Consider the following 14,186-nt stretch of genomic DNA (forward strand, 5'->3'; position numbering starts at 1 on the left):
TGGGGCTATTTTTATCCGTCCGGACGTGGCTGGGCTGGAGAGAGACTGGCCGAGCCTGGCACATGGGAAACGACTCCGCCTCCCGCAAGGGGCCGAAGCGGGTTGGTGGGGTCCGAGCCTGTCTCGGCCCTCTACCGAACCCGGATTCCGAAGCCCAGCCCAGCCTGGAACACATCTGGAGAGGGAGGGCCAGGAAAGACAGTTATACGTATTCCTCACACACTGAACGAGACAGGCTTCCCCCCCCCCCACGCAGAACTATAGGAACCCAAGACACCCCCCCAATAACGCCACAACCCCCACTCCGAGACGCCCTCCCCCCAAAAAAAATCCACGTATCCCTCAGACATCCCATGCCGCTTTTGGGCAACGTCCATCACCGCACCAAAAAGGCAGCACTTCTCCCTTAGGGGGAAGGATGTCACCCCCACCCACCCCCAGACACCATGGGACGTCGGGCTTTAGATACAATTCCACAAACCCAAAGAAGACACTATTACACGGCAGGCGGTCACGCTACATATAGCTAATCTTAGCCAAGCCCTCAAGGTCAGTGTCCTTCCCAAGCCGGGGAAAGGCGGCGGAAATAGGGGCGTGGTAGAAAATGAAACAAAACATTTTTCTAAGGGACCAGGGCCCAGAGGCTTTTGGTGGGAGGGGAAGGGATGTCGGTGGGAGGGAGGCCAGATTATCGTGCTACGGGGGCATATCCCCTTTCGGCTTTCAGTCCAGACTCTCCCGGTCTCCCTGATCTTCAGGGGTCCCCTCCTCTGGGGAGCCACTTGAGCCCGTTCTCCCCAAATAAGAGGAAGGAAAACCGTTTAGGAACCGACTCCAATATGCTCCCCCTCAACCTGAAGATCAGCCCTGAAAGTTTCCTCTATCCTGAAGGGGGGGACCATGCGTGAAGAGGACAGAGAGGAGTTGATAAGGCAGCTTTCATTGGTCACTTAAAACTCCCAGGAGAGACTTCTCTTCCTCCTGTCCCTACTCCTTGGGATCCATTAAGGAAATTGAGGGGCTCATTCCCCAAGAGGGAGTCCAGCCTTAGCACCGTGGAAGAGAACTGATCCAGTCTAGAGGCCTGGGGGAGCAGGAGAGAGTTCTCCCCTAGCATCTAAGAGAAAGGTGGCTCATTTGCAAGTCGGTTCCCAGAGTTCCTTGCAGGAAGGTCCATCAGTAATAATGAACCCTCCCCACAGTGCCGGTGCCGGTGCCGAGGAGGTCAGGCTGCCCGGTTCGCCAGATTTCCCGCAGGATCCGCTCTCGCTCTTCTAGACGCTGGGCTCTTTCCAGCTCTTCCGCAGAGGTGAAGACGTTGACGCTGAGGGGGCTGTCCATCTCTGGGGTCAGTTCTGGGCCTGATCCAGCATCATCGGGGCCCAGCCGGGTCATGGTGTCGGTATCGTCCTCGTCTTCATCCTCGTCCCCATCCGGGAGGTCTCCTCTGGAGATTTTTTGGAGGCCTTTTCCAGAAGGCCTAGGGTGGGGTCGGCAGGAGATCCGGATGACCAGCAAGCAAAGGGTCAGCAAGAGCCCAAAGCATATGCCCAGGACAAAGTAGAGCCCGAAACTCTCAGGATGATCTGGAAAAATTAGGGTTGGCAGGATCAGGCTGGGGCCTGTAACCGGCAAGGGTCCGTCCCCTCCCTCTCCCCTCCCTCCCGACAGCCTGGCAGCCAGTGACTTCAGGGCTGGGGGCTAGCTTCACCATAAGAGTCCATGCAGGGTCCATCGCGGGGTCTAAAGTCCGAGGCAGCTGGGCTAGGAGTTAAGCAGCCCTCCTTATACCCAGCACTCACCTCGGACATATGCGTAGGCTGCCAGGCTATTACTGATCAGTTCCATGTCTCGTTTCCGGGCCTCCATGTTCCTTTTGTGGAGGGTATAGGGTGGAAGGCCCCCGAAAATGTCTGTAAAAGACTAAGGGTCAAGATGCTTGCATTATTCTCGAATTGGGAGGGGAGAAGGCCGGGAATCTGCAAGCTCGGGTCTCAATCCCTGTGCAACCCTTTCCCGCGCCTTAGAAACAATTAGCACTTTTTGACCCCATCTCTCCTTTTGAAGGCTAAGCAAGGGCTTCCGATCTCATCCCCTTCCCCTCACTCTACATAACCTCCTCCGCCCACAGTGGAAGCCACTCCCTAGGAGGCAGAGAACGTTACTCCAGATCCACAGATGGCTCGGTCCCGCTTCCACACAGGGCTGGACCATCGAAAGACTAGTCTCAGTTCTCGTCCTTGTCTCCCCTGGGGTTTGTATGTGGGGAGGGCAAGAGCCTCCAAATCTCCTCGGTCCCTTCTGCAAGGCTGAGACTGGAGCTGGGGGATGGGGGAAAGGCTGCTGGGAGGGTCTGGGAAGCCCTCATTTGGGGTCATTTGGGGGATGGGATGCTCTGAGGAAGGGAGCTAGTTTAAAGGGGGAGTAATTTAAAGATTGGAGACTGATCTTAGGGCATCCTCTTGGGAAACGGGCCAGCTGAGGTGGGAGGGTTATTATTTTTCGGAGAGATTAAAAAAAAAAAAAAAAAAAAAGGCTAGGGAGCGCCCTCCCGGAATCCTTTAGGGCCGGAGATAGTACCTCACCCCCTCCCCGCTGGGAGCCGGCACACCCCGCAGACCCTGCCCTTTCAGGCCGCTGTAGGGGCCCGGGATTCCGGGCCCCAGATCCCCCTCACTCACCCGGCGCAGCCCAGCAGCTTCAGTCACAGCTTCAGTTACCCGGAGCGCCCCCCGACTTGCCCAGCGCCTCCATGGCGGGAAAGGGACAGAGGAAGTTCTGTCCGCCCCGTCCGGCGGTGGGTTAGGCAATCCTGGGGGGGCCTGGAGCCACGGCCCGGCCGCCAACGGAGCGGACGGAAAGTTTCCTCCGAGGAAGGAGGAGGGCCCAGGAGGGGTAGGGAGGAAAGGAAGGGGGGGGTGGGAGGGGAGAGCGCCCCCGCCCCGCCTCCCACCCCCACCCCCGGCACAGGAAACGGGCTTTTGGAGAACCCGAGCGGCCCTGGAGAGGGACGGAGGGAGGGAGGGAGGGGGAGTGTCTGCGCGCTTTGGCCAGTCCCTACTCTTTATCGCCCGTCCGTGGGGTCCTGCGGCTCTCGTTCTCGCTCTAGAGCTTCGAAAGCTCCCGACTACGCTCTTCTCCGCCCCATCGAGCTCCCCTCCTCTCAGAACTCCTACGAGTCCCTCCCCCAGCCGCAGAGTCCCAATCGGCCTTTCAGATTCAATCCTCAGCTCCCCTCCTTTCTGAATGAGTCTCCCCTCTTCCCAGATCCCACCTTTATCTTAGACTTTCGCACCCCGAGTCCCTGAGCGCCTCTGCCCCTAACACGCCCCCATCTCCAGCTTCGTCTCCCCCGCTTCCGTTGGCGCCCCTCCCCAGAACTTCGGTTTCCAAGACATGGCCCCCACCGCAGTGTCCCTGAGTCCCAACCAACCTTTCCCACAAGCTCAGGCTCCAGCTCCGAGCTCCGGCATCCCATCGGACAACTTATGGGGAGATGGGACTCAACGCCAGGCCTCGGGGAGCTGGGAAGCAACAGTACAAGAGCCAAGGGAATCCTCCCTCCCCTTTTCTCCCCTCCTCATCTGTGTGGGGAGGTAGTAGAGGGCAAGGGGCGGGAAGGGTCAGGGGCCCAGTAGGAGGCCTGCTCAGGTGGGGGGGGGCGGGAATGTGTCTGCCTGGCTGAGCCCGAGCCAGTCTGGGGTTAATGATTGCTGGATTCCATTCCTAAGGCTGCTGGAGAGCTGCAGGCTATGTCTGTGTGTGCATGGATGGGTGTAAATGCGTGTGAGCTTGTTCAGGAAGGCAGATTATTGTGCACCATCTGCACTCATGTGCTTGCAAGTTTGGGGGACATTTGCAACCAACATATGTCATCATATGCACGAGAATCATGGGGAGTTCTAGTAGAGCCCCAAGCCGCAGCGATGTCTGGAACGTTGGGGGGGGGAGTAGTTGGATTGGAGGGAAGGGGGGGAGGAGAAGGGAATGGAATGGAGGAAATTGTTGACATAGCCGAGGCTCCCAGCAGGCTGCTGCAAGCTCCCTCCAGGCCCCCAGCTCTGCTCTGAGTGGGGAAGAAGGGAAAGGGCTGGAGGCCCCACTCAGAGATGGGGTCGTGTTAGGAGCAGGCTTGGCTGGGGGCTGGGGAAGACTTCCCTGGCCGAGTTGAGTTGTTTTACAATTCCAGAAGTCTCTTAGAGGAAGTGAGGAAGGTCCAGCCAGGAAGGATGGGGTTGAGGGCTAGCTGGTCTGACCTAGCCCATCTCTGTACAGAACTTTGGTTACTCAGAGAGCCCAGCTCTGTCCAGTCACCCCGCTCTTGGGACTTCAGTTTTCTATTTGTAAAGTGGGAGGGGGAGGACTTCGGGCTGGGCTACTTCTGATCCCTTCCAACTCTAATACTATATTCCCATGACCCTAACAAGATTAACAGTCTGTGATCCTCTTCAAATTAGAGGCTGAATAAAAGCACCAAAAAACCCTTCGACCATGGGATCCTGCCCTCCCCCCACTCCATTTTAGTCAATGGAGAACCATCTTCTTCATCGGCTTAACACTTATCCCTCTGCCATTCCCTGGCCTCCCCCTACTTGTTTTTAAATTCCCGTCAGAAAAAATCACTCCTCTGATTCAAAGTTACCATAGTGGGGAAAGGAATATAAGCACTCATTAAATACCTACTAGCCAAGTACTGTGCTAAGCACTCTTTAAATTTTACCTCATTTGATCCTCACGCTAACCCTAGGAGCTATTATTCCCCATTTTACAGGTGTGGAAATAGAGGCAGACAGGATATGTCACGTGCCCACTCTCACAGCTAGTGAGTATCTGAGACTTGATACTTGTCTCCCACTTTGGTGCTCCATCCGCTCTATGGGGGATCACTCACTTTATAATGTGCAAAGTTACATAGTATCTGGGAAGACAGGAAATCAGAGAGGTCTACACATAAAGGCTTTAAGGAGCAGTATCCTTGGAGAGGGACCAGATGGTCAAAACTGCTGGGTTTCTTTTTGTATGATCAATGCGGGGTCCCTCACTTTCTCTCTGTGGGCCTCCATTTCCCCATTTATACAGTGAGCTCCCTTCTTGTGTAATTACAGCTCTTCTTCTGACCCTCTGTCGTCACCCTTCCCCTACTATCCCACATCTTCAAGTGGGTTCCAATGACAGACTCCCAGACTTTATGGGATACTCTGTGAGACCAAAGCAGCTAAAGAGAGAGTGCCGGGGCAGAGAATGGGGCAGCCACCGGTGATGGAGGCAGGTATAAAAATCACTGTGATGATAATCTTACACCCCCAAATGGAGCTATGGCTGGCTGGGACCCCCCCCCCCAAGGTGGACGGAACAGGAGAGAGGAATGGGAAGGGCGCTGTGCACATGCAATAAGCTCCTCAAATATCCACAGATCCTACAGATAACCCCTGTTAAGCAGAGACGGATGTGATCGCTTATGCTCATGCTCTGCAGTCACACTGGGTTAGATTTTGTAACAGATTCACCAAGAAACTATGGGGTCTGCAAAGTGTCGGGCTCAATATTTGCAGAGATTGACTCTGCAAATAGCAACAGCCTGCAAACAATGACCCACACAAGTAATCTGTATGCTTGCTTGCAAGTAAGAGAGGAAACTGGCCATCACCAAAGGTTTTTAGCCCTCTCAAAGAACCCCTGAATTTTGTGGCAGGATGGCACCTCAGAGAGCTATAAAAAAGCAAAGGTTTGGGCAGTCCCAAAGAAGGATTTATTATATGTGCAGATACATACACATGTATCCACACACATTTGGGGGGACTGTATCAAGCAAGAAGAACAAGGACCCCCCACTGCTTCCCCAGCTCCTTCCTGGAAAGTGGACCAATAATGATCAGATGTGCTATGTCCCCTGGTGACAGTGTTGGGAATGGCTGTAGAGATCTCGTGTCCAGACATGTATAGCAAGGAAGTCAGAGACAGAAAGGACACCACAGATATTCCTAGCAGCAGGTTTTCTTTTGTTTGTTTTGGGGCGGCAGAAACATGGAGACAAAGCAATTGGGAAAGTTAAATTATAGCGTATGAAAGTGATGTCTTATGGCATAATTAACTAACAGTTAAGTCAGGAGGACCCCAGTTCAAATTTGACCTCAGACACTTAACACTCCCTAGCTGTGTGATCCTGGGCAAGCCACTTAACCCCAATCGCCTCAGGGGGGAAAACCAATATAGGTGAAAAACAGAGAAGCACAAACTGATGTAAAATGAATTAAGATTACAGACTCAGAGTTAGAAAGGATATTTGAGGTTACCTAATGGCTCATTTGAACACCAAGAGAAATGAGGCTGGAGAAGGTATATCTGTGAAGAAAAGAGGCTATATTGTGGTATCACAATCAAGACACCATATTATATATATATACATATATATTTCACCACTATTTAATGTATATTGGACTACTTGCCATCTAGGGGAGGGAGGTGGGGAACTGGGACAAAGGTTTTGCAAGGGCTAATGTTGCAGAATTATCCATGCATATATTCTGAAAAATAAAATGCTTTAATTAAAAAAAATTAAATATTTCCACATTAGTTATGTTGTAAAAGAATCAGAATGAAAGACAAGCATGGAAAACAAAACACTAAACAACAAAAAAGTGAAAATAGTCTGCTTCCATTTGCAGTCTTCCCTAGTTTTTTCATGTTTTATTTTTTCCTTTTTAATTTTTTCGCTTAGTTCTTTCTCCGAATATGGACGGCATCTTGCACCCCAAGTCTTTTGGAATTGTCTTGGATTGTTCTATCCTAGCTGATCATCACCCAACCTTGCTGTACTGTGTACGACGTTCTCCTGGTTCTGCTCCATTTACTTGCCTCAGCTCACCTGTCTTTCGAGCTTTTCTGAAATCGGCTTGCTCATCATTGCTTATAGAACAATTCCATTCCATTCACGGACCACCGCTTGGTCGGCCGTTCACATTAATGAGCATCCCCACAATCCCCAATTCTTCCCACTACAGAGAGCCGCTTAACAGTATTTCTGTACCCATGGGCCCTTTCCCTTTTTTATGGCCCCTTTGAGATGCAGATAGGGGTACAGCTGGATCGAAAGGCCCTCTGGGCCCAGCTCCACACTACTCCGGAGTGGTTGGATCCCGTCACAGCTCCACCAGCGATGCATCGGGGCTCTAGCTTCCCCCAAATTTCTCCAACACGTATCATTTTCCTTTTCCATCATATTAAACCACTCGTGGGGGTGAGGTGCTATCTCTTTAACCTGCGTCAGATGGATTGCTGTCTTGGGGATGGGAGAGGGAGAAATTCTGGAAATAAAATTCTCGTAAAAATGAGTGTTGAAAGCTATCTTTACATATAATTGGGGGAAAATAAAATGCTTTTAAGTGGAAAAAAGAATATTGTTTAATTAAGTAAAATCCCGTTAGATCTTTGCCGTCCCCCAATATAGAGATCTCAGAAATAACAGTAAGAGGTTGAGAGGGGGCCTCCAAGCTTGGGGATGCCCCTTTGGGCCGAGGTGCTTAAGGAGCGGTCTCTCCTTGGTGAAAAGGCGGGCAGGTCACCCCGCCTGTGAGCCTTTTTGCATTCCAGTGAGCATGAATCTAAGAAGCCTTTGAACGTTCGTGGCCGGCAACCCTGGGAGTCGTAGATGTGGAGGGGCCCTGGAGTTCCGGAGTCCCGGACGGCGAGCTGGCCCAAGGGCGGAGCACGGCCCGGAGCAGGCCTGGCTTCGGACACTCGGGAGCTGAGCGGTTCTGGGCAGGACACGCCCCCAATCGTCTCCCAAGGAAAGGCGAGGAAGCCCTAAGGCAGGCACAGAGAGGGGCAGCATCTCGGCCGAGCTCACACAGCAGGCAGGCTGCGGAGACAGACAGCCCTGGTTCCCTCGGCAGACCTGACTGCAGCCTGGTCCTCGGCAGTCCAGTACAATCCATCCCGCTCTGAGCCGCCGCCTCGGCGGACTCTGGGGGGAGCCTTCGGCAAAGAGCCCGAGCTCGGGCTGGGGGAGGGGAGGAGGGCCTCCCACCGCGGAGGGCTGTGTGGGGGCACGGATCCCTGCGCCTCACTGGAATTGGGCCGGCTGCATGTAGGACGGGTGCAGAGCGGAGGGGGCGCTGGGGATGTACGGAACCTTGGCCCGGGCGGGCAGGGCCCACGAGGGCTCGGCAGGATCCATCGGGCTGGAGGAGCCGCGGGACAGGGCCGGAGGTTGGCCCGGCCTGGGACTGGCCCGCAGTGTCCGCTCCCCCGTGGGCCCGCCCTCATTCCTCACGGGGGGAGGGGCGGGGGAGGGAAGTGCTCTGGGCTCGCAGGCAGGCCGGGGCGGGGGCCGTGCGGGTGCGCATCGTGGGAACGCTCCCTGACACCCTCTTCCAGCTGCCCCCCCTCCCCCCGCTGAGGCTCCGGGAAAAGCCCGGCCAGCGGCAGGGAGGGCCCCAAGAAGGGGGAGGGGTCTTGTGTGGGGCAAGCGGCTGGTCCTCGGGCCTAGCGCCCCAGGTCACGACCCCTTCCTCCCCCCAGTTAACGTTTCCTCGAGTCCCCCAGAATTTACATTTCCAGGGCCACGATCCCCACTTGGAGCCCAGGACACTTCCCTGGCAGGCTTTAGGGTCAACGCCTCCGGGGACCCCAGCGGACGGTCTGGGCAGGGACTGGCGGGCTGAGGCCGCCCCTCCCCCCTCTTGGGGCCTTGGCTGCCCTCTGGTGTCCAAGCCTGCCCGTTGCAGCCGGAAGGGATGTGGAGACTCCCGGGTCCCGGGCCATGGGACCGGGCGTCCCCGAGGGCGGCAAGAAGCGACACATAGCCGGCGTGGTTCTACATTAGGAAATTTTATTGCAGACATGCAGGAATAGTTCTGATGTAGTACAAAAATAGGTCTTTATACAAATTTTTTTGTGACTTTTACATTTTATTTTGTTTCTTTACAACAATGCCTCTTCAGCATGTTCCACTCCCGCTGAAACAAGTCCTGGGCCTCCGGCGTGCCCCGCCCCGCCCAGGCCCCCCTCCAGGCCCGAGCTCCCCTCCTCCGCTGCCCTACAGACCGGGATCATCATCGGCGACAAACCCGGACGGGAAGATTCAGTATGATACAACTTGGCAGTCCCCAGAATATATTGCTTTGAAAAGGAGGGAAAAGACCCCCAGTCAGCGAGAAACAGAACTTTCCTAAGATGGGAAATGGGGGGATGGTGAGGGGGAGCGGGTGGAGGGTGGGAGGCTTCAGGGGGGCCCCCCAGTGCCTCTGAAGGCCCAGCCTGCTCCACAAGGGGAGGCAGGACGCCATACCAGCCGCCACTTGACACTGGACTCATGGATTGTGATTCTGCTCCCTTTAGAGCTTTACAATTTCCTTAAAAATAAATATAAAAAACAAGACTGCTCCCCAGTGCCTCCTCTCCCAGTGCTGGGCTGGGTCTGTGTCCCCTGCAGCCGTGGAGAGGCAGGCCTGCGGCCTCCGTGGAGGGTTTAAGTGCTTGGGGTCACCGAGATGTCTGTGTGTGCTCACACACATGGAAACGCATGACACAGAACAGAGCTCTCCCCAAACAAGGAGCAAGCTAGCAGAGGGCTCCGCAGAGGGGGGCTTGGGCCTACTGGGCCCTCCCCAGCCCACTCAGCCCCTGCTAACTTGCTGGCAAGAGTTGGCCCCATTTTTTCCAGATGGGGAAACTGAGGCACAGAGGTTTGTAACTTGCCCAAGGTCACTCACAGTGAGTCAGCATGGGGGAACCAGGATGGGGGAGAACCGAGGGCAGTCTCCATCTTCCCTCCTCCTGCACCATCTTGGGGAGGAGGGTGTGGCTCCAAGGGGCCTGGTGCTACAACTGTAGGATTGGGGACATCATGATCCAGCTAGGGATCTGTCAGCCACTAGAGCCTGTCTTCTCTCTGGAAGGGAAAGCGGGGGATGGGCAAAAGGGCAGGAAAGTCTGACCCAGAGGGCTCCCCGGTCAGAGCTCTGAGGAAGCGTTGGGGGATGGGGGACAGAGGGCTCCATCTGGAGAGACAGGCATCCAGTTCACAACAACGAAGCTCAAAAGGAAGGGTGTGTCTGTTCTAAGCTGGGGGGGTCAGGGCCTCCTCTTGCCCAGGAGATTCCAGGGGCACCCACGGGCCACAGACACTAGCCACAGAGGAGAAACAGAGCAGAGACACCGGGCTGCCCCCACCCCGGCGCCTGGCCCAGATCTCAGACTGGCTGTTCTGAGGAACGTCTTTCACATTGTAAGTCATATATTAGATCTCTGTGTACCACGATGAGTGTGTGAAGATGTGAAAATCAGAAGTAATGCAAGTGTACGGCACCTCAGATAAGCTACGGAAAAAGGAACACAAATAGTGTCAAAGACCTTTTTAAAAAAGAGGATGGTCACTAGCCAGAGGGGGCAGGGGCTTCTCTGCACCAGCCCCCTCACCTCCGGCAGGTCTTGGTGTCTGCTGGAGTTAGCTCGGACAACTGGCCGTGCCCCCAGTGACTGCTGGGCTTGGGCATCGAGGCCCAAGTCCAGACACAAAGAAGGGAGAGACAAACTAGCTCCTTTCTGTAAAAAAAAAAAATAAATATTTAGGAACCAGGATAAGATGAGGCAAGTTTCTTGAAGCTTATAGAAGTCAAGGTGAGGAGAGTTCAAGGGGACTGGGAAAGGGGAGGGAGGGCAGGGACTCGGAAAGGAGGGGGATTCAGGCTTTAAGAAACAGTTGCTCCAACTCCCACCACTCAGCTTATTCAACCCCCCTGGAGCAGTTCCTCCGGGGCCGCTGCCTGGCCCATCCGGCCAGAAGGACCCAGGACTCTCTCCAGGGCACTCGTTCCAGAGACAGCATGGTTGGTTAAAAAGACAAGAGGTAGATTAAAGTCATGATTAAAAGCAGATTAGTTGTCTAGGCTTTTCAGATTAAAAAACAAACAGCCGATCGATCATTCCATATGCTGCTAGCAGAGTGTGTTGCTCTGGAGAAAGTGGCCGCCAGAGGTGCCCCAGAGAGCCGAGGTTACCTGCCGGGCCCTGGGGGCAGGGGTAGCTATTGCTGGAGAACGGGCACCGCGGCCGGGCCGGCGCCCCTCGCTATTTCCGGAGGTAGCGCTGCGCGAGGATGGCTGCGTCCAGGGGATTCATGGGCTGGGCGTCCCGGCCCAGCCGCCGGACGGGGGGCACACTCCCAAACTGTCGCTTCTGCAGGAAGCTCCTGGCCTCGTGCAGGGTGCTCTTTTCCTCAGCCAGGAGCAGCTGCTGCCGCATGTAGTTCTCAAACTCGTACTGGGAACACTCCTCTGTCACCTTGGCCTGGTGTGGGGGGAACAAGGGTCCCTCGTCAAACTGCTCCTAGCTGGGGTGGCCCCCATCCTCCGCCATCCCAGGCTCTGGAGCCCACTGTGCTAGTCAGAGCTGGCAGGGACTCTGGAAATCTCTACAGCCACATGACATTTCAGAAAAGGGATGAGAGTGTCCCCCATGAGCCCTGAGATGACTCAGGGGCAGAGCCAGGACCCCCCATCTCCCTCACCCTCATCCCTTGGGGTTCAGGAGCAGCAGCCCCAGCCCTGGCCCCGATCCTATCCTCCCAGTACACAAGGTCATGGCCAATTTGGAGCAGCTCGGGCCTTTCCGAGTGGCCTGGGGAGGGCCTGGTGTGTGCTCAGCACCATTGGACACAAATCCCCCTTGGGAGAAGCCTTCTCTCTGCCTGGTGATGGCTGACAGGATGCTGGGAAACAGTCGGTTCTGTCTTGGGCACCCACGGGCTGAGTGGAGGGCATGGGGGGAGGGGGAGGGCGCTCGCCTCCAAATAGAACGCCTGCTGGCCCTATCAGCCCTGAACTATTCTGTCCAGAAGCCCATTCAGTGCATCTCCAAAATAAAACAAACGTGTTGGGAGCAGAGCTTTCCCCTCGTGTGTGTGTGTGTGTGTGTGTGTGTGTAGAGCCCCCCCCCAGTCACAGGATCCCAGGGGACCCTTACAAAGAGCCCACGACAGGACATGTTAACTGGCTGGTGTCGCCCCAATGTCCCCACCTTCAATCCTGCCCTCTTTGTCCAGGGAACCTCCATGAAAGGAACTGCCCAAGCAGGTGCCCTCTCCCCCCATGACACCAGGCTTGGCTTCAAGTGAGCCCCTGGATGCAAACCTGCAGGCTCCCTCATCCCCTCCCGCCGGCCCCTCACCTCCTGGGAACTGTCTGAGCTGTTCATCTGGTCATCAATATCTGGGACCACCTGCAAAGGCCCACTGAGTGAAGACACCGACTGCCTGTAGGGGAAGAGGCCACTGTGTCAGTGCCAACGGGGGGCAGAACAGACCCCCCCCCCCAATCTAAGCTTCTGAGTCCTGTGTCCTTCATTAGCCACAACTATCTTCCTGCAATCATTTAACTCCAAGTCTGTCTGAAGACTGTCTCGAGCGCTCCCTGGGGGATGGGGAGCTGCTCACCAATCTGACTGCTGGAAAACTCTGCAAAACACAAATCTAATCTTCCTGGAATTCCAATAATGACCTTCAGGCCTTCCCTGGTCTTTTCTTCTTCATGCCTGACACTGTGCCCTGCCCCTTTCCACAGACCCTCCTATTTCGGTGGACCATCCTCCAATGTGAACCCCAGATAGGGTCTGAGCAGAAAGGGGAAGTCACGGTCCAAAGCACCCCATTTTGGCTCAGATTCTGTACAGTGTAAGAATGTTTCTTCTCCTGGAGACAAGAGAGTCCTTTCTATCACAGGACCCTAAAGTCTCATTTACATCTGAATGCACATGGCTGCTCTGCACTAGTCATGAAAACTGAAGTGAGAAAAGGCGCTTCTGTACTTGAGCAAGGCCCACCAGGGAGGCCCAGCTACTGCCCCACCCCCACCCCTCTTAGTAGCCTGCCCTGCGGTCCTAGGGCCCAGGAATGCCCAGTATATGTCCTCTGAGCTACTCACCAAGAGGCAATGATGGCACCCAGAGACTCGAGTACTTCCGGAGCCGCCAGGCGCTGCTGGGGGTCGAGGACTAGCAGCTTTCGGATGAGACACACAGTATTCTCAGAAACCCGGCCATCCCTGCCCCAGAGAGAGGGAAGCAAAGGGGACATTAGATTTGGGGCCCAGCACCTGGGACCACACAGTGGTGATGGACTGCTTGGGGAGCCCGAGAGCAGAAGGAAAGAACAGTGAGCACTGTCAGGAAGGAGGTAGAGACCTTATCTCTGGCTCAAAAAGTCTCCCACAAACTGCTCTGGGGCCTCCCCATCCTGCCCTGTCCCCAGGGCTGGGACAAAACGTGGCACCCAATCCTCGGCCTTCACTATAAGCCCCGGGCCATGACTCACTCTGGGATCGTGTACTCAGCAGCTTTGATTTTCCGGAAGAGCTCCTGAGGGATGCTGTCGTAAAAGGGGAATTGCCCGTACAGCATGGTGAAGAGCACGACCCCTAGCGCCCACATGTCACTGGGCTTCCCTCGGTATGGACGACCTAGAGGAGGAGAAAAAGACTGCTCAGGCAGGGCCCAGCAGGCCTTTCAGCGCTGGTCCTCCGCGTGCCTGGTGTGCCTCCTGCACAAGGCTCACTCTCTTCCCATTTCCACTTGATGGCTTAGCTAGATTTCAAAGCCCAGTTTAAATGCTTCCTCCTTCAGGAAGTCTTCCTTCATTTGTCATACACTCATTCATTCCAGGCTTCCCAGGTAACAATGCGCCATGCAAGGTGCCAAGGAGAGAAAGAGAAATAAGACACAGCCATTACCCTCATGGGGCTTCTAGTCTGGGGAATAAGATCTACATATAATAATGGCTGAAAAGCACATCAACTAAGATTAAATCAGAGGAAGAAAGATCACTTGACTTCAGAGACCAGGCTGGAGGACTATGTGGAAGAGATGGCATTTAAGCTGGAAAAGAGGGATGGCAAAGCCCTGACTGAACAGGCTAAAAAAAGAAAGAGGAGGGAGACATTCTAATGGAAAGAAAGAGTATCAGTGAAAGTCCAGGAAGCCAGAAGCCTGGCTCAGGGAGGAGCCCTCCTCAGAGGGCAGCCAAAAGAAGCAGGAAAGCCCTGGCTGAAGCCAGACTGACTTTTCCCCTCTCCCCCATACCCTTACTCCCAACGTGGACAGATGGGCCTCTTAACCTGTGAACAACACAGAATCACCGAAAGACTTAAACAGGTGGAAAGGACCTAGGTCCTGCAGGGGCCTTGTCTCTTCTG

At 54.9% G+C, this 14,186-nt stretch overlaps 2 protein-coding genes across 6 annotated transcripts in view; both read right to left on the reverse strand.

The window, feature by feature from the left end:
• Positions 1–506: 506 nt before the first annotated feature.
• Positions 507–3,590, reverse strand: EVA1B (eva-1 homolog B). Of its 4 annotated transcripts, none has more exons than XM_074305159.1 (3): positions 3,434–3,590; positions 1,803–1,923; positions 507–1,586 (listed from the first exon to the last, which is right to left on the reverse strand). In XM_074305159.1, the coding sequence occupies exons 1-3, from the start codon at positions 3,476–3,478 to the stop codon at positions 1,177–1,179; spliced, it is 576 nt and encodes a 191-aa protein (XP_074161260.1). In that variant the 5' UTR covers positions 3,479–3,590; the 3' UTR covers positions 507–1,176. The 4 variants fall into 4 exon arrangements, with proteins under 4 accessions (XP_074161260.1, XP_074161264.1, XP_074161263.1 ...); XM_074305163.1 differs by having other exon boundaries at positions 1,803–1,913; positions 3,434–3,543; XM_074305162.1 differs by lacking the exon at positions 3,434–3,590 and adding an exon at positions 2,682–3,158 and having other exon boundaries at positions 1,803–1,913.
• A 7,270-nt stretch (positions 3,591–10,860) lies between these two features.
• STK40 (serine/threonine kinase 40) overlaps positions 10,861–14,186 on the reverse strand; it is a 56,517-nt gene continuing 53,191 nt past the window's right edge. For both annotated transcript variants that reach the window (XM_074305158.1, XM_074305157.1), the window contains exons 8-11: positions 13,310–13,454; positions 12,921–13,040; positions 12,169–12,253; positions 10,861–11,289 (exon numbers count right to left, since the gene is read on the reverse strand). In XM_074305158.1, the coding sequence (XP_074161259.1) occupies positions 11,071–11,289; positions 12,169–12,253; positions 12,921–13,040; positions 13,310–13,454 (569 nt within the window). In that variant the 3' untranslated portion in view covers positions 10,861–11,070. The remainder of the gene's footprint in view (positions 11,290–12,168; positions 12,254–12,920; positions 13,041–13,309; positions 13,455–14,186) is intronic.

This window comes from Sminthopsis crassicaudata, chromosome 3 (genome assembly GCF_048593235.1).
Source record: "Sminthopsis crassicaudata isolate SCR6 chromosome 3, ASM4859323v1, whole genome shotgun sequence".
Taxonomy (NCBI): Eukaryota; Metazoa; Chordata; class Mammalia; order Dasyuromorphia; family Dasyuridae; genus Sminthopsis; species Sminthopsis crassicaudata.